Source organism: Aspergillus campestris, assembly GCF_002847485.1.
Source record: "Aspergillus campestris IBT 28561 chromosome Unknown P168scaffold_11, whole genome shotgun sequence".
In the NCBI taxonomy this organism is placed as follows: Eukaryota; Fungi; Ascomycota; class Eurotiomycetes; order Eurotiales; family Aspergillaceae; genus Aspergillus; species Aspergillus campestris.
In genome coordinates this window covers 205,368-222,163 of record NW_020194346.1, presented here as the reverse complement: position 1 = coordinate 222,163, position 16,796 = coordinate 205,368, and the positions used below count along the sequence as shown (strand labels likewise).

Here is a 16,796-nt window from a genome sequence, read left to right as displayed (position 1 = left end):
ACAGTTATAGGTAAACTACTTTATAGAAAAAAAATCAGGCTGTCCGCGGTGTTTGGTTGACTCCCTCACTTCCGGTGTCCGGCCGGAAAATATTGACTGTAAATACCCGCTGGACACGACTCCAGATTTGGCCCCACCGAGACTAGTCCGTTCCTGGTGACAACGCTGGCTGTCTTGGGGGGGACTTTGGGCCTTGGCGCCGGACGACCGCCATCTCAGCCTTTCCGTGCCTTCCTGGACGCTCACTTTACGGCTCGAAGAGCTGCACAACCACTAGTGTCTCTTGGCAAGAATCACCCTCTTACCACCAGCCCCTCGACCTTTTTCCCTTCTTCTTCTCTTCTTCTCTTCTCTTCTCTTACTCTGCCCTTCTCCTTTCCTGGCTTCGCTTCTCTCACTTCACCTTCTTCCTTACTTCCCTCCTCCCCTTCCACCTATTCCCCCCGTGTCCACTCCCGCTTCATCTCCAATTTGTATTCCAATTCTTCTCTTCTTTGGTTTTGTGTGTGTCTGTCTTATTTGATTTTATTTTATTTTTATTTTATTTTGAATCTTCTTCGGGGGTTCCGCTCTCCTCGTTTCACAACCCTTTTTGTTACCCTCTCCCTTTCCGACGCTATATCGCCTCCCATTCATTTCCGATCTCCCACCGCGCAGCTTCTCGCTCTCGTATTTTCCTCGCGCTCTCCAGCGATTTGGTTGGACTATATCTCAATTGCCCTACCGTCATCGGCTGGTGCGTCATCGCCAAGAAGACCCCAGGGCGAATTTCCCCAGCGTTGCAGCGTTGTTACCGTCACTCTTCCCCTGTGACGGATTTGCCTCGCGCCCTCCGTTCGGCGACACGTACTCTTAAAAAAACCGCACCCTCCCGAAAGTTGTCGCGCGTTGCGTCCCGAACCTCGTTAGTCCGCTAGATCGCGCGAATACTTCCTATATCGCGTTTGTGCGACTTTTCGGTGGCACGGACGCGGATTGCATCATCGTGTCGCAAAGTTCGCGGGTGCCAGACTTGCAACTTCGTCGGAGATTGGTAGCATTGCGATAGAATTCCGCAAGCCACAGCCACCATGGCCCATACTCAGCCCTCGCCCACGGGAGGTGTTACCCCTCACCATGGTCACCTCGCCGCCCACCCCCAGGTCAACGGTCATATTGCGCTGCAGGCCTCAGGCCAAAAGGCCCCTCCCCTGAATACCGCCCAGAAGATCGCTGCCCTTAACGAGCAGGTTTGGCTTCAAATTGGTATGTCACTAACCCTCGCGGGATGCCTTGGAGTCTCTACGGATACTGACCAGTCCGCTCTATAGGAAGTCTGACGGAGTTGATGGGTGACCTGGAGGGCGCCATGAATGCGTACGAACAGGCTCTGCGCCACAACCAATGGTCCATCCCCGCGATGAACGCCATCTCGTGTATCTTGCGCACCAAGGAGCAATTCCCCAAGGCGGTGGAGTACCTCCAAAATATCCTGAAGTTGGACTCGGGCAGTGGGGAGACATGGGGTAGCCTAGGTTTGTTCTTCCGCCGTCTTCCATCTCTTGTCACAAAACTGATCGGTCTCAGGTCATTGCCATCTGATGATGGACAATCTGCAGGAGGCCTACACCTCGTACCAGCAGGCTCTCTATCATCTGCGTGACCCCAAGGTTCGTGAACATAATTCCCCATTGCCATTGGCCAGTAACTAATCCGCGACCGCGTTTTGCAGGAACCCAAACTGTGGTACGGCATTGGTATCCTCTACGACCGTTATGGATCCCTTGACCACGCCGAAGAGGCCTTCTCCCAGGTCATGCGCATGGCCCCTGATTTCGAGAAGGCCAACGAAATCTATTTCCGACTCGGCATTATCTACAAGCAGCAGCAGAAGTTTAACCAGAGTCTGGAGTGCTTTAAGTACATCGTCTCGGACCCTCCTCGTCCCTTGACCGAGGAGGACATCTGGTTCCAAATTGGCCATGTCCACGAGCAGCAGAAAGACGTGAGTGGCCCCGGGATTTCTGTGTAACCTGCAACCCGCGCTGACACCGGTCTAGTTCGATTCGGCGCAACAAGCCTACAGACGGGTTTTGGACCGTGATCCCAACCATGCGAAGGTGTTGCAGCAACTCGGATGGCTGTATCACCAGCAGAGCAACAGCTATGCCAGCCAAGAGAAGGCTATCGAATACCTTGAAAAATCCGTGGCCGCTGGTGAGTTTACGATCCTGCGAGGGGAGCATTCCCTGACGGACGACGCAAATTCTAATTGGTTTCTGCCACAGACAACAACGATGCGCAAAGCTGGTATCTCCTGGGTCGTTGCTACATGTCGCAAGCCAAGTATCCCAAGGCCTATGAAGCCTATCAACAAGCCGTCTACCGCGACGGTCGCAATCCTACTTTCTGGTGCTCGATCGGTGTCCTCTACTACCAGATCAACCAGTATCGCGATGCTCTGGATGCGTACTCGCGGGCCATTCGTCTGAACCCTTACATCTCAGAGGTGTGGTACGATCTGGGTACTCTGGTAAGTGATGAGGAAGACCATCAATACGACGAGTCAATGCATGCTAACGACAGTCCAGTACGAGTCTTGCAACAACCAAATCGCAGACGCCCTTGATGCGTATGGCCGTGCGGCAGACTTGGATCCCGCCAACGTTCACATCAAAGCCCGTTTGCAACTGCTGCAAAGCCAGCTGTCCGGTACCAACCAGAACAACGCTCCTGCCCCCCAGCCTCAAGACGTTCACCCCCAGGCCTACCAGGCCCCCGGAGTCGGAGCCCCCCCGGCTCCCCAATGGGGCGCACCGGCCCCGACCGGCGGCCCACCCCCTCAGCCTCCAGCTCCCCCGAGGCAGATCGCGGACTGGAATCGTGGCATCAATGAGCTGCATTCGCAGGCTCAGGCCCAGGCCCAGGCCGCTCAAGCCCAGGCCCAGGCTCACGCGCAGGCTCAGGCCCAGGCGCAAGCTCAGGCTGCCAACGGATTTGACCATCGCGACCCGCTCCGGCCCACGGCCCTTCTTCAGCAGCCCAGCCCGCGACAGGACTCCGGCCGGGTGTTCCCCGAAGCGGTTCGCCCGCAAGCGGCGGCCCGTTCCCCGAAGACTGCGATGGTCGGCCCCAGTGTGTACGCCCCGGCCCACGGACTCCCCCAACTTGCCAACCCTCCCCCTCCTCCGTCGCACGAGCGGGCCCCGAGCGCCGCCAGTGCGTTCAGCTCCACCGCTCGCGGTCCCCTTCCTCCTGCTCCGGTCGGTCCTCCCGCGGGCGTGGGCCCCCTCCTGGCCCTAGCCCCGGTGGTGCTCTTCCACCTTATCAACGCCCCTTCACCCCGCCCTCGGAAATCCGCCCGATCCGCGATGAAAGACCGTCCTCTCCGGGCTCTACCTACCCCCACCAGCAGTATCACCACGGTCCCAGCGTGCCTGTCCAGACTGCTGGCAGCACTGGCATCGCGGGCGGCGCCCCCCCACCCGCGTCGGCGATGGCTGCGGCCGAAGCGGCTGCTCGTGAACGCGAGGATCGCCCGGCTTCGGCCATGAAGCGCGGTCGGGAGTGGGAGGCGGACGCCGGCCCCGTCAAGAAGATTGCCAATGAAGAGAGCCGTGCCCGTTTAGATGACCAGATGACTCGTCGCGCCTCCCCGCCGAACCGCATGCCTTCTCCGGGTGTAATCCAGCGCCGTAGCTCTTCGGAGGCTCGCCGCGAGGACCAGCGACGGATCAACGAAAACTATCACCCCTCTGAGGCGGCTCACCACCCTCCTACCCTCCCGCCCATCCAACACATGCCTCCGCATGGCTCCGGGCCCAGCTTGCCCGCGATGAATGAGAGCTCCGGCCCTCCTCCGTCCAATGGACCTCCCTCGGGACCGCCCTCTACCACCCAGGTGCAGGTCAAGGAGGAACCGGCTCGCGGCGAACAGCCCCCGGCGCACGAGCCTGCCGCACGGAAAATGGACGTTGACGAGAACTATGATGACGATGGTGATGATGAAAAGCGACCCAGCGCCGCCGTCAAGGGCAGCCCCCACGGCAGTGGATCGGGCGGCGCTAACAACAGCAACAATGTGTTGAGCGGTGGGAGCCAGTCTTCGCAGTCGAAGCCGGAGTCGACCGCTTGAGGACGAGGACCTTGCCTACGTCATTTTCGCACAACAGATCGTTGGAATTGGTTTGTTTTTAAACTAGCGACCGATTGCCCGCGACATTTCCACCCTTCACGCTACCTTCGTTTGCACCCCGCACTGTGTTTTCTTTACTTTTACTTTTTTTTTTTATACTTTATTTATTGTGTTTAAATCCTTTTATCCTCCCCAACCACTTCTCGCAGGGTTCTGTCCTCACTTGTTGGTTTAGCGCCTGGGGCTGTATTGTACAATTTCGATTGGCACAGTAGCTGGGGCACTCTAAAGTTATGTCTGTATCTAGTTTTAAGCTCAATTTTCTAGCCCTTCGATGACCCCCGTTTGAATGTTTTTGCGTTATCTATTAGCTGTGCTGCCTTGTAAATTGGCAAATTCGTTATGAGAACTGGACGAAATTCTATCGTAGACTGTGGGCCATCCACGGATGTCTTCCTTGGGTAGTGTTAGTAGGTGTCACTTGTCAGACTAGTCTACCACGACAGGACGAATGAATGCCACGGAGGGGATCCTCAGGCAACGAAACGCAAAATCAACCCAGGTCAGGAACTGCCGATGGGGCAAGGCGGTGAGGGATATTTTTGGGTGGCGTGGGGTGCCTCAGGCGGCAGCCCTCGATCGCTTATCCTAAAAGGGAAATAGATTGCCAAGCTCTCGCTTAGGTCAGCCCACACTCGTTAAGCGTGCAAAATACGACCGACATCCGGCGCACTCAAAGATAGACTCTCCTCCTTACCACCTCGACGACTAACGACAACAGGGTCAAGATGTGAGTACTCCTGTTTGATGGCTATCCATTGCCGCTTGGAAGTGATAGAATCAGACGTACTAATTGCATTTCTTGAATAGGAGTCACCGGAAGTACGAAGCGCCTCGGCACGGTTCGTCCACCTCGTTCTCTCGCATCCAGATTGAAGTCGAAAATCTCGAGATGATTTTTCTTCTCTCTCTCTCTCTCTCTCTGTATCCGACTAGCTAACACAGACTTTTTACAGGCTCCCTTGCGTTCTTGCCGCGCAAGCGCGCCACCCGTCACCGCGGAAAGGTCAAGAGGTCAGTATATCTGGGAGTGAAAATTTGGATTCGGTCGCACGACAGTATACTAAGTGTGATTGCAGCTTCCCCAAGGATGACGCCAAGAAGCCCGTCCACCTGACGGCCTCCATGGGCTACAAGGCCGGTATGACCACCATCGTCCGTGACCTTGACAGACCCGGTGCCAAGATGCACAAGAAGGAGATCGTTGAGGCTGTGACCGTTGTCGAGACTCCTCCCGTATGTACCCGAGAAAACGGAAAGAACCCTGGTGGTTAGGATCAGAGGCTGACTGATTATAGCTTGTTGCCGTCGGCGTTGTCGGCTACATCGAGACTCCCCGTGGTCTCCGCTCGCTCACCACCGTCTGGGCTGAGCACTTGAGCGACGAGGTCAAGCGTCGCTTCTACAAGAACTGGTACAAGTCCAAGAAGAAGGCCTTCACCAAGTACGCCAAGAAGCACGCCGACGAGTCCGGCTCTGCCATCACCCGCGAGCTGGAGCGCATGAAGAAGTACTGCACGGTCGTCCGTGTCCTCGCCCACACCCAGATCCGCCAGACTCCCATCAAGCAGAAGAAGGCCCACCTCATGGAGATCCAGGTCAACGGTGGCAACGTCGCCGACAAGGTTGACTTCGCCCGCAACCTGTTCGAGAAGCCCATCGAGATCGACAGCATCTTCGAGAAGGACGAGATGATCGATGTCATCGCCATCACCAAGGGTCACGGTTACCAGGGTGTCACCAGCCGTTGGGGTACCACCAAGCTGCCCCGTAAGACCCACAAGGGTCTGCGTAAGGTCGCCTGTATTGGTGCCTGGCATCCTAACCACGTCCAGTGGACTGTTGCCCGTGCCGGTCAGATGGGTTACCACCACCGTACCTCTTGCAACCACAAGGTCTTCCGTGTGGGCAAGGGCACCGACGAGGGTAACGCCTCGACCGAGTTCGATATCTCCAAGAAGCAGATCACTCCGTATGTTCCCCTTCTCGATTTCTTTTTAGGAACCGCCTACTAACAATCTACTAGCATGGGTGGTTTCGTCCACTACGGTGAGGTCAAGAACGACTTCGTCATGCTCAAGGGCTCCATCCCCGGTGTGAAGAAGCGTGTCATGACTCTCCGCAAGACCCTGTACCCCCAGACCAACCGCCGTGCCACCGAGAAGGTCGATCTCAAGTGGATCGACACCTCGTCCAAGTTCGGACACGGTGCTTTCCAGACTGCCGAGGAGAAGCGGGCCTTCATGGGTACTCTCAAGAAGGACCTCGTCACTTCGGCTTAGGGTGTTATGGTGGTGTAGTGCAACGTATCTTATTTATTTTCAATGAAAAAAGCGGACAATATTTTTCAACGATGGTGTGGGTAATTCTAGATATCTGTAGACTACGTAGTTTGCCAACGACGTACGGAGTATGTGCTTGCTTGGATAGTAGTGTATTGACGAAATTGATCCTACGATCATACGCAGCGAAGAACTCAGTAAGATTTATCCCACAAGATAAATCTAGCAATAGAGTCACCATCTGACCTCAATTACTCATTACAAATAAATCCTTTCAATAAGTAGGAACATATATTAAACCGGGCAATATATAATCCTCCCGTAGAACCATCCAGCGGCTTTCCCACCCGACTGGACTACCATTCCATTCTCTTCCAGCTGAGTCTAGTAGTGACCGAATCGCACCCTTCTACAACCCCACCAATCCAGATGCAGCGCTCCCGAAGTGCCCATTGCGTCATTGATCGCATCTCACGCCCACTCTCATCTTCATCTTCATTATTTTCTTGTCTCGTCCCAATAATACCAACCTACCGTCCTCAGAGACAAACATCTTCTTTCTCTCTACGTTCTTCTCTCCCTCATACCCGCTCAAAAGCAGGGATCTTCTCACCTCTCACCAAACCCAGCATCAACAGCCTAAACACCAATACACCAACCCAATACCAATCCAGAATGTCCTCCGACGACGCCTACATGTCCTTCCTGGACAAAGCCAACGCAGACCTCAACAACGCCCGCGCAGAGCGCGCCCAGCGACAATCCATCGCCCGCACCGAAGCAGTCGACATCGACGTGCGCGTCCCAGCCCCGCTCACCTCCGTCGATGCGTACTACGTCTCCGAGACAGATGAGCCGTTTGAGCCTGTTACGCTGAAGTGGGAGAAGGCTGTGAAGGGGATTTGGCCGGATCCGAGTATGTTCCCCTTTGACTACTACTTTACCCGGCTTTTTGTTTTATATAAATGGATGCTGATAAGATCGTTATATTAGCAAACCTCTCAAACCTCATCTCGCCAACAACAGACCTCTCCTCGTCCATCTCGACCCTCTCGCCCTCCGCCTTCGACCCGCACAACCAGTACGCGACTGTCCTGCGCGCTGTGCGTGCGGCGGCCGTGCAGGCGCCGTCTTCGGAGGTCGGCGGCGAACCGCATCAGTCGACGGTTGATGTGAAGGTTTATCGCGTGGAGGTGGGGCCGTCGCGCGTGGAGTATTGGTTGTTGGCGTTGGATATTGAGGAGAGTTTGTTGGTCGGGTTGAGGGTTAAGGCTGTTGAGAGTTGATTCATTGTGTGAACACGGATATATATTGTTGTTGTTGGGATGGGGTGTTTTGGGGTGTTTTTTTTGGTGTTATTGTTTAGTTGTGGGGGGGAATGGTTATAGGGTGGGAGTAGGTAGGATGAAGTTGATTGAGGGATTGATTATGAATACTATGGTGTAGTTTGCTTTGTCGCTTGTGTATGGATATGGATGTGTATAATTAAGTCCTTGGTTCGGGTGATGATATATGTATCTTTCCCTTGGTTGAATCATGGCTGCATGAGATGCAAACCCAAGTACCACTCTTAAATCAAATCAATCCTTAATATATGTAAACTACCTACCCAATCGCAGCAATATACAGTCGTAGGTACCTACCCAAGGTACCACCCAAGGTAGGGACCGAGTCAAGCCTTTCCTGCATGGGTCCGATTCACAAGCAAGCATGGACAAAGCCGAAACGCTCAATTTTATACTATGCTTTATTCCCAGCATCCTTGGCGGATCGTCCTGATGAGGCACATAGCGGCGGGCGAAAGTATGAGGCTATGTAAGGGGTTAGAGATATTGTTAGATACTTACTTACTTAGTAATTTGCTGAGGGGGCTGGAATGGACGAGGGACTCTAGTAGGCTAGGAGTCTAGAACCTTGTCAGGGAGGTCGGTTTCTAGGGTATATGAAGGAGGAGACACTCCTGTGGTTCTGGGGATGAGGGTGCGATGGGATGGACGCCCTGCAGGAGAGGAGGGGATATGATATGATCTGATCTGTCAGAACGCGTGTTCGGGAATGGAATCAAAGACGGAGGGAGTACGGAGTAGTGGGGGAGCATGTCTTCACTGTCTCTCTCTCTCTCTCTCTGTGGGTATTCAAGGGATCGTCATGGCCGCTCCTTGATATCTCATCATTCCGGCGTTGTACATGTGGGTTTGGGCACCGTGACAAGGGATACCATATATTGATTATTATTTTCTGATCCATGGTCTGGCCAGGAGTAATTGTATTAGAGCGTGAGGTTGTGAATGGCAACCGGATTCCTCATCTGGTATGGTATGTGGTCTGGAATGGGTAAACATTAGCCTGGACAAATGATTGAGGAGTGAGTATTGAGGATTGATAGATCTTCACCTCTCCATGCAATGCGTCAGGAGAAAAACAAAAGTAAACAGTCGACGAAGATAGTAACAGCTGCAACGTGTGAAGAAAAGCTTCGGTGCATGGGCATATTGGTTTGAGGTTTGAAGTACGCATAGTCAGTACAGACAGAGGTGGGATTATCCCTTCCTTCGCTGCCTGCTCGTTCCTTATTCCGACGCCCTGTTTCTCTCTTCCATTCTTCTCCGTCCCTCTTTGGCATTCTGTTTTTCTTCCCTTTCTGTTGCCCCTCGACGCCCTGTTGGCCATTTTCCTCTTCATATTCTATTTGTGTTTGTTTCGTCGCTGTCTTTCGTTCAACTATTCGACTGCGACCCCGACGCTTGCAATACACGGTAAAGGACGATTGCGCCTGTCCTGTCCGCTCGTTTTCGCGTGCTGCATCTGCTTGAGATTTTGATTGCGCGTCCGGTCTCGGTCATTGGACTAGAGGGTTCGAATTCTGTCGTTACCGTGAGAGATAACATTGGTTGTTATTGTTGTTGAAACCGTGATAGCTGCGCATCGGAAAGAAAGGAAATGTGCTGGGGGATGCTTGATGTCTAGAGTGAATTGAGCCTTGTACAACAGACATTAGGCCCGCCAGGTCTTCAATCTGCAAGAAGGCAGGCCCATACCCGTCGAAGATACCCAGCGGCACTGGATAGAAACTGGACAACAACGATTATTGCACAATGGCCGACCCCAATGGCCCCCGACAGACGCCGCAGATCCGCCTCAACTCCGGAAGCCATGATCCCTTCACGGACGTCGATGATCCGTACGTGTCGGCGCCATCCCCGCAAATCGGGCGGGCTCTGACCTCCGAGATGACACACTCGCCGTCGTCCGGCACCGTGCGGACAGTATACGCATCGACCATCCCACAGGAGTCCACCGAGTTCTTGATCCCCCCACCACCACACCGGCCTCGCGACGAGTACAGCGCCAGTCTGCATTCTCCAGAGCGCTCTGTCCCACTATCGCGGCGGACAAGCTGGACCTCCGACGGAGCGAGCTACGACGCCCGCGGATATGCCTCCATCCCGTTCGAGGACTCGCGCGCGCCGTCCCGCGCGGGAAGCGACGAGAACGACGTGAACACGCAGACGGTGGCCGGGAAGTACAACATCACGCCCACAGAAGGGCTGCTGCTCTTCCCGGAAGATGTAGAGAAGGACGACGCCATGCACAACCCGGACCCGGATGACTACGAGCGAGAATGTGATATCTGGAACCGACGGGGTCTCATCAACGTCGGCGGGTTGGTCTTGCTGACTGTGGGCTTCCTCGTGCTGTTTATCGGTTACCCCGTTATGTATGGAGCCCGCCATAGAAAGAATTAGACCCTTCTAGCCACTGACTTCTTCCTCTAGAACAGCTGTCAAGGGGATGAAAAAAGGTGGAACGCTTTGTCACCCCGGGGATACGCTATGTCTCGACGTAGGGGAGCGTCCGCTGCTGTCTAATATGAGGAAAGGGCTTATTGACCCCGATACCCCGGAGTCTGCTATGTCCAAGAAGGCTGCCGATGGCACCGAGCTGAAACTAGTAGTCAGTACATTCAGAACAACATTGGTTGCGAGTTGCGTTTGACCATCTTTTAGTTCTCCGACGAGTTCAACACCCCCGGCCGAACATTCTACGATGGGGATGATCCGTTCTATCAGGCGGTGGATATATGGTATGGCGTGACGCAGGATCTTGAGGTCAGTACTGTCGCGGTTATCCCCCTGAACGCTGCTTATATTCCTTAGTGGTATGATCCAGACGCTGTCACCACCAGGGACGGTGTCTTGGAACTTCGATTTGACGCCTTTCCCAACCACGAACTGAAATACCGCTCCGGCATGGTCCAGAGCTGGAACAAGCTCTGTTTCAGCGGCGGTCGTCTGGAGGCCAGTGTATCGCTGCCAGGATCCGGTGACGTGTCAGGCTTCTGGCCGGGCTTCTGGGCAATGGGCAATCTGGGACGACCCGGGTGGGCCGCCACTACGGAAGGGATGTGGCCCTACAGCTACCACGACAAGTGCGATGCCGGGATCACGCCCAACCAGAGCTCCCCGGACGGAATCAACTACCTGCCAGGCATGCGTCTACCGGGTTGTACATGTGGAGGTGCCGACCACCCCACTCCGGGAAAGTCGCGAAGTGCCCCCGAAATCGATGTAATCGAAGCGAGCGTCCGTCCGCTCAATGATGACGGCGGGGCTGTTGTCGGTGACGTGTCGCAGAGTCTGCAGATGGCTCCGTTTGATATCTGGTATATGCCTGACTATGGTGAGTGTTTCATTGACTATTCTTGGTATGGCCCTGTCTGACCGAACTAGACTTCACCGCTGTATACGATCCCAAAGTCACATCGATCAACTCATACCGCGGAGGCCCTCTCCAGCAAGCCATGTCCGGCCTGACCTACTTAAACAACGACTGGTACAACGGCAAGCAGTACCAGACGTACGCCTTCGAGTACACCCCAGGGGCAACCGGCGAAGTGACATGGTTCGTGGGCGAGAACAAAACCTGGACTCTGGACGGGCGCTCCATCGGACCCAACGGGAATATCGGCCAGCGGATGATACCCTTAGAGCCTCTGGCCATGGTCATGAACTTGGGTATGGCCGAGAGTTTCGCCGGCATCAACGACTCCATCACGAACTATATGCCCGGCGTGATGCGGTTCGATTACGTCCGGATTTATCAGGACCCGGATAATATCAGCCTCACCTGTGATCCGCCGGGCTATGAAACGACTGAGTACATAGAGAAGCATCCCGAGGCTTACAAAAACCCTAACAAGACGACCTGGTACGTCCTTTCCCTGTTTGTCTCTGTTAATGGAGACGATGCTGACTGACTTGTCTAGGGCGGAAACTGGCTACGACTGGCCGAAGAATTCTTTCATGCATGGCTGTTGATTTTGCACATTACATAGTATCTTTCTTAAACGCTGTGACTTGGTCACGGATACATAGCATTGAGCGCTGCTTTGGCATGTCTTGAGCCTGCGTCACTTGTCAGCGCAGGTGGACGGCTCAATCTGCGCTTGAAGACCGATTTCTTTCATCTTTTTATTCTCCCTTCAAAAAGGCTCTGTGAGCCAACTTTACCATTCTCTAGTGATCGGTGTCGGAGGGCGTTGTTATTCAGATACGGTGGTTCGTGCTGAGGCTGGAGTGGTTTGGTGATACTTGACCTTTTTTCTCCCTTTCTCGTTTTTTCAATTCTTGTTCCATTTCTGTTTCTGTTTGTATCTTTGATATCCTAATCGTGTTCTATACTTGCGTTGTGCGCATTCATATAATCTATGCTTGTCTGATTGAGTTGGATATGTGTCCACCATAGTGATGAGTAGATTCTCGTGGGATTCTCTGTCTTAGATATGCTTGCTTATTACTTGCAGTATTTACTTTCTCATCCATGAAATGGAGTGTCCAGGTTGAGTTGTAGTGGTGTGAACTGATGTCTATACATGTATCCAGATATGACGTGCATATCTACATAACCATGTGCATAAGGATAGTGACTAAGCAATCAGTCGCATCCACTGATACAACAACTACAGCGTCAGTCCATCTCATTCATCTTTCCAAGACTCATACCCCACATACACTCCCACTGCTTCAAATATATTGAGTGAGTAGAGATATAGCTCTAATTAGGTTTGTTCGTCTCTCTTTCATATGCATACTCTCACTAATATAAGTGTAGTTTCCACCGTACCACACTTGTCAGCTGCTTGTCTGCCTGTCTGCCTGTCTGCCTGATTGGAACTCCGCTTTAGGAGCTTCATTAGCTAGACATAGTTGTTGTCGATTGGAAAGACATCTACTTCTTTTCAATTGCGGTTGTTGTTATCGGCACTATCAGGTGGGGCTTCTGACAAGATTGGAAGCTGTATAGCTTGCACCTAGATCACTGGTCTTGAGCATTTATCGCAGCTTGACTCGTGCTCTCGGATCCTGCGATAGGTCAGACTGTCTGTCTGAGCTGGGCATATACTTCTTGCCCATACACGAGTATATTTTGCTGCTCATTACGGAGTACCTACCAATCAATGAAATACCCTCAATAAAGTCCACCCGAGTCAACAACTCAATCAAATCTCAATCAAACAGGCAGACACATCAGCTACAACACACTACCAACAAACCACACTACTGTCCTCCAAAATGTTCAACCCCAACGCCCCCAACCCCCGCCGCCCAAGCCACAGCCTCAACACCCCCGTCCCAATCCTCATTGACTCAGACGAAGAAATCTCCGACGCAGACAACGAGAGCGAGAATGAGAGCGGGAGCGAGAACGACTCTATGCAGGTCGACGAGTATCCCCAGCACCAGACGCGTGAAACGGGCGGTTACAGTATGTCCCCTGCATATCTAGCCATTCTATTCTATTTATCTCGTTCTATATATCTTACCCAAGTGTCGACAAACTAACACATACATAAAAATCAGATCTAGCGGGTCTCGACCCAACAATGCAGTTCTCACCCGCTGATCCCCGCGTGCGTGGCCATCGCCAACATCACCACCACCCCCACCCCCACCATCAACACGGAACGTACCATACCTCCATCGAGCAGGAGAAGAAAGTCCGCAGTCGACTGCGTGAAGAGCGCCATGCTGCGCTTTGTGTGTTGATGGATAGGGAGCTGCTTACTATTCAGGCGTTGGCTGCGCAGGAGGTATTTATTCCATTCCCTCTTTGATCCCTTCCCTTCCTCACCCACTCATCCGGTCAAATCCCAATGTACGATGATGTACACACAATCATCTCTTCCCCGCCAACTAAATACGAATCACGATGCTAATAAACAAAATGAAAAGACCCTCCCCCAAGCCCGCCGCCGCTTCCTCTCCAAACTAATGGCCCCCGAAGACGCCGACATCGCAGCCTCCATCCGCGCAGACAGATTCACCATCCAGCCCAACACCACCACCACCAGCAGCAGCAGTACCCAAAAACGCCACCGTCCATCGTCGCCCTCCGCACCGCAGTCATTCGTCACCTCGTCAGCATCATCGGGGTCCACACCCATCACCGTCCACCGGAAGATCGTAGACGCGTACGGCGTAGATGATGATGGGTGGAAGAGGCCGGAGCCGGTTGTTCCGCCTGGTTCGGCCTCTCGCTCTGGTGGAAGGACGTCGTCTGGGTCGGCGTCGCCTGCGCCTTCTTTTTCTGGCTCGTTGAGGAGGGAGAATACGACGCCGTCGAAGGGGAGGGCTGTTTCGGGGTCTGGGTCTGGGTCTGGGTCTGGGGCGGGGTCTGGCTCGGCGAGTCGGAGATTACAGCGGGAGCGGGAGTTGGAGAGACGGCGGAGGGAGGGGTTTGATGATTATGATGGTGATGAGGGGGTTTTTTGAAACGTCGTCTTGAGGTTTGATCTGGACGTTGGTATCTTGCTTCTTCTGTTCGTCTTGTTCCCTGAGAAATTCTTGCTGCCGTTGCGTGATGGTCATTCTCTACTTTATACCCATCCATCTACATGTTCTATCTATATGAGTAGTGTCGAGTCATGATTAAAACAATCATATTCATGGAAATCTGCCTGTACATCCTATCCTCCCGTCAAAAGCTACAAGCTAAAGCTATACCCTAACACATCCTAAATCCATCCCTACCTACCATCCTACTATCCTATCTTACTAGACAATGAATAACTTCAAAATCATCGAAACCAGCCAAGACAAAGGAAAAATAAATAAAAGAAGCGTATCACGCACAATAATCATACATATCGAACGGCTATTCCTTACTATCCGTTTCTTTTCGTATTTCAATTCAATGTTTTTTATAAAGTGATTTTTTAATTTGTTGGTTGCATTTTTCAATCGGAAATTAATATGCCTAATTCCAACTGTTTGATCGTATTTTCGACCTTGCAGGGTCGTGCCTGCCTATAGTAGATGGTCTCCTTTCATGGGCGTTGCCCGCTGGAGATAATATCCCGTGATATCTGCCCATGATGTTCATGTTCACAAGATGGGCCCGCCGGGCGTGAGTGTTTGTGTGTTGATGTGAGTGTGGTGTAAGTGTAGGGCGCAATGTGACTAGCGCTAGAATGGATAACACTGAATGGTGCGGTGCGGCGGTCGCTCACTAGGTTGGTGTGGCTTTCTTTGCCAATAACAACAATAGGACAGGATAAAATAGCCAGCATCCGTGTTGGCTGAATCCAACTCCTAAGCATTGAGACGACTCTCCGCATCGCCGACCTGTTTGCGCTCGGAGACTTCCCGCGTCCGCAGTCGAGCGCGAGCTGCTTCGATATTCATCGGCGTCAATCCTTGGGATGTCGGTGGGTCAGGCTCCAGGTAAGATGGATGGAGTCTATGGGAAGTGGTGAACCGAACACGACCATCCCTCATGACTGGTAATTGTCACTGGAGGGGTTCCGAGCTCGAGGAGAGCCGATTGAGGTGCAGATACACATCCGTTCCGTACCTTCACATGATTAGTCGATGACAGCAGAAACAAGAAAAAGAAGGGAACTCACCCTTCCATGCTGATCAGCTTCAGGTCGCCACCAAAGTAGCGCGCGTACAGACGGCTTATGGGCAGTCCGTAGCCAAACCCGGCCATGGGAGCCTTGAAGTCGCTCTTGTCAAAGTCCGGGTCCAGATTGGGCGTCTGCTCGACGGTGGTGTACATGTACGTCCACACCAGGGGGATGGCGGAACGCGGAATGCCGCCGCCCTCGTCGGTGACCTTGATCGTGATGTCCTCCTTGCCTTCGGCAATTATTACCTTGGTGACGGGAAATGCCTCCTTGTCGGCTCCGTAGGTCTCCACCACGGCGCGCAGCGAGTTCTTCAAGGTTTCAAATAGCATATGCGAGAGGTGTCCCGGAACGTACATAAAGTTCAGGTCCTCCTTGCAGACGAGCTGAACCTTGGGCGCTTCGAAAAGACCATAGTAGTCCTCACAGACAAAGCGAGCGTTTTCAATGGCCTCGAGCGCGATCTCCCGCACGTTGGTCTTGGTGCAAATTATTCCGACATAGTTAGGATGGCGAACGTGGGTCTGTTCCGTGAGAGCGATGTGCTGGCCGATGAGCATGCGGATACCAATGCGAGACATGTAGAAGCGATCTAGGAAGGACTGAACGGTGGAGTCGATTTGCAGACGCTGGCGTTTCCGTTTCCATTCCAGGATGCCCTGGGCCACGGTAGTCACCACGCCGTCGTGTCGCCGTTTGATCTGCTGCAAGGTCTTGGAGAAGCGTTCGTTGTAGTCGTTCAATTCGGGGGGCCAGTTTCCTTGATCGTCGGACGGAACGAAATATCTCCGCACCGCCACACCCTTGCCATTGGTGTTGTGCTGCACCGCCGAGCTGGGGGAGGAGCGGTATTGGCCCTCCTTGACGCTGGGGTTCTGGGTGGTTTCGGAGAGAATTTTGGACTGGCCCCCATTGATTCGGTTCGGTCGCATCAGGCGGGCTTTGACTTCCTGGGTGAGGGAGGGTCGCGGGAGGGTGATGATTTCCTGTGCGCAACGGTTAGAACGCCACAGGTCGGGAGGGGCGGCAGAAGGGAAGGGGGGCGGGTGGGTCAAACCTCAAACGACTGCGCATACCAGTCCTGGACCTTCTTGATGGAGGGCATTTCACTCAATCCATCCGGAAGCTCGCCCAGATCCTGAACGCGATGAGCCAATCGGATGGGAAGTTCTTCAGAGAGGAACTGCGAGGCACGGAAGAGAGTGCCTGATAGGAGGGCGATTAGCGATCGTCCGCCATTTTGGAAAGGGGGGGGGGAGGGCTATCCCATCGAGCTGCATTCGCGTCGCGGAAGAACCAAACCAGAAACGTACCTGTTGATGGACGGTCGCCAAATTGGACCATCTGCCGGAGAGAGACGCCGGTGGCAGGAAAGCTGGCATAATGTCTGATGGTGTCCATCAGTCTCTCCGACGGTTTCCACATGATGGGT

The 16,796-nt window shown here is 53.4% G+C and overlaps 6 protein-coding genes across 6 annotated transcripts; 5 read left to right on the top strand and 1 right to left on the bottom strand.

The window, feature by feature from the left end:
• Positions 1–1,070: 1,070 nt before the first annotated feature.
• cyc8 (putative transcriptional corepressor Cyc8) lies at positions 1,071–4,114 on the top strand (the record flags this gene model as incomplete). Its single annotated transcript, XM_024838306.1, has 8 exons — positions 1,071–1,245; positions 1,311–1,514; positions 1,567–1,649; positions 1,712–1,984; positions 2,040–2,196; positions 2,268–2,512; positions 2,571–3,202; positions 3,283–4,114. The coding sequence occupies 8 exons, from the start codon at positions 1,071–1,073 to the stop codon at positions 4,112–4,114; spliced, it is 2,601 nt and encodes an 866-aa protein (XP_024690001.1).
• A 751-nt stretch (positions 4,115–4,865) lies between these two features.
• Positions 4,866–6,523, top strand: rpL3 (60S ribosomal protein uL3). Its single transcript, XM_024835383.1, has 6 exons — positions 4,866–4,904; positions 4,985–5,016; positions 5,131–5,188; positions 5,254–5,410; positions 5,473–6,146; positions 6,201–6,523. Coding segments are annotated over exons 1-6 (1,179 nt in total). The 5' UTR covers positions 4,866–4,902; the 3' UTR covers positions 6,457–6,523.
• A 294-nt stretch (positions 6,524–6,817) lies between these two features.
• Positions 6,818–7,964, top strand: P168DRAFT_292509 (uncharacterized protein). Its single transcript, XM_024837598.1, has 2 exons — positions 6,818–7,372; positions 7,450–7,964. The coding sequence occupies exons 1-2, from the start codon at positions 7,132–7,134 to the stop codon at positions 7,740–7,742; spliced, it is 534 nt and encodes a 177-aa protein (XP_024689999.1). The 5' UTR covers positions 6,818–7,131; the 3' UTR covers positions 7,743–7,964.
• Positions 7,965–9,551: 1,587 nt separating this feature from the next.
• Positions 9,552–12,129, top strand: P168DRAFT_329372 (SKN1/KRE6 family beta-glucan synthesis-associated protein; the record flags this gene model as incomplete). The annotated part of the gene is made up of 6 exons (XM_024841465.1): positions 9,552–10,174; positions 10,233–10,410; positions 10,464–10,565; positions 10,614–11,136; positions 11,187–11,664; positions 11,723–12,129. The coding sequence occupies 6 exons, from the start codon at positions 9,552–9,554 to the stop codon at positions 11,772–11,774; spliced, it is 1,956 nt and encodes a 651-aa protein (XP_024689998.1). The 3' UTR covers positions 11,775–12,129.
• An 899-nt stretch (positions 12,130–13,028) lies between these two features.
• On the top strand, positions 13,029–14,228 carry P168DRAFT_284164 (uncharacterized protein; the record flags this gene model as incomplete). Its single annotated transcript, XM_024836116.1, has 3 exons — positions 13,029–13,221; positions 13,317–13,546; positions 13,689–14,228. The coding sequence occupies 3 exons, from the start codon at positions 13,029–13,031 to the stop codon at positions 14,226–14,228; spliced, it is 963 nt and encodes a 320-aa protein (XP_024689997.1).
• Positions 14,229–15,245: 1,017 nt separating this feature from the next.
• Positions 15,246–16,789, bottom strand: P168DRAFT_241800 (PDK/BCKDK family protein kinase; the record flags this gene model as incomplete). The annotated part of the gene is made up of 4 exons (XM_024833773.1): positions 15,246–15,309; positions 15,362–16,350; positions 16,422–16,570; positions 16,678–16,789. 4 exons carry the CDS (start codon positions 16,787–16,789, stop codon positions 15,246–15,248), a joined length of 1,314 nt encoding a protein of 437 aa, XP_024689996.1.
• Positions 16,790–16,796: the final 7 nt, after the last annotated feature.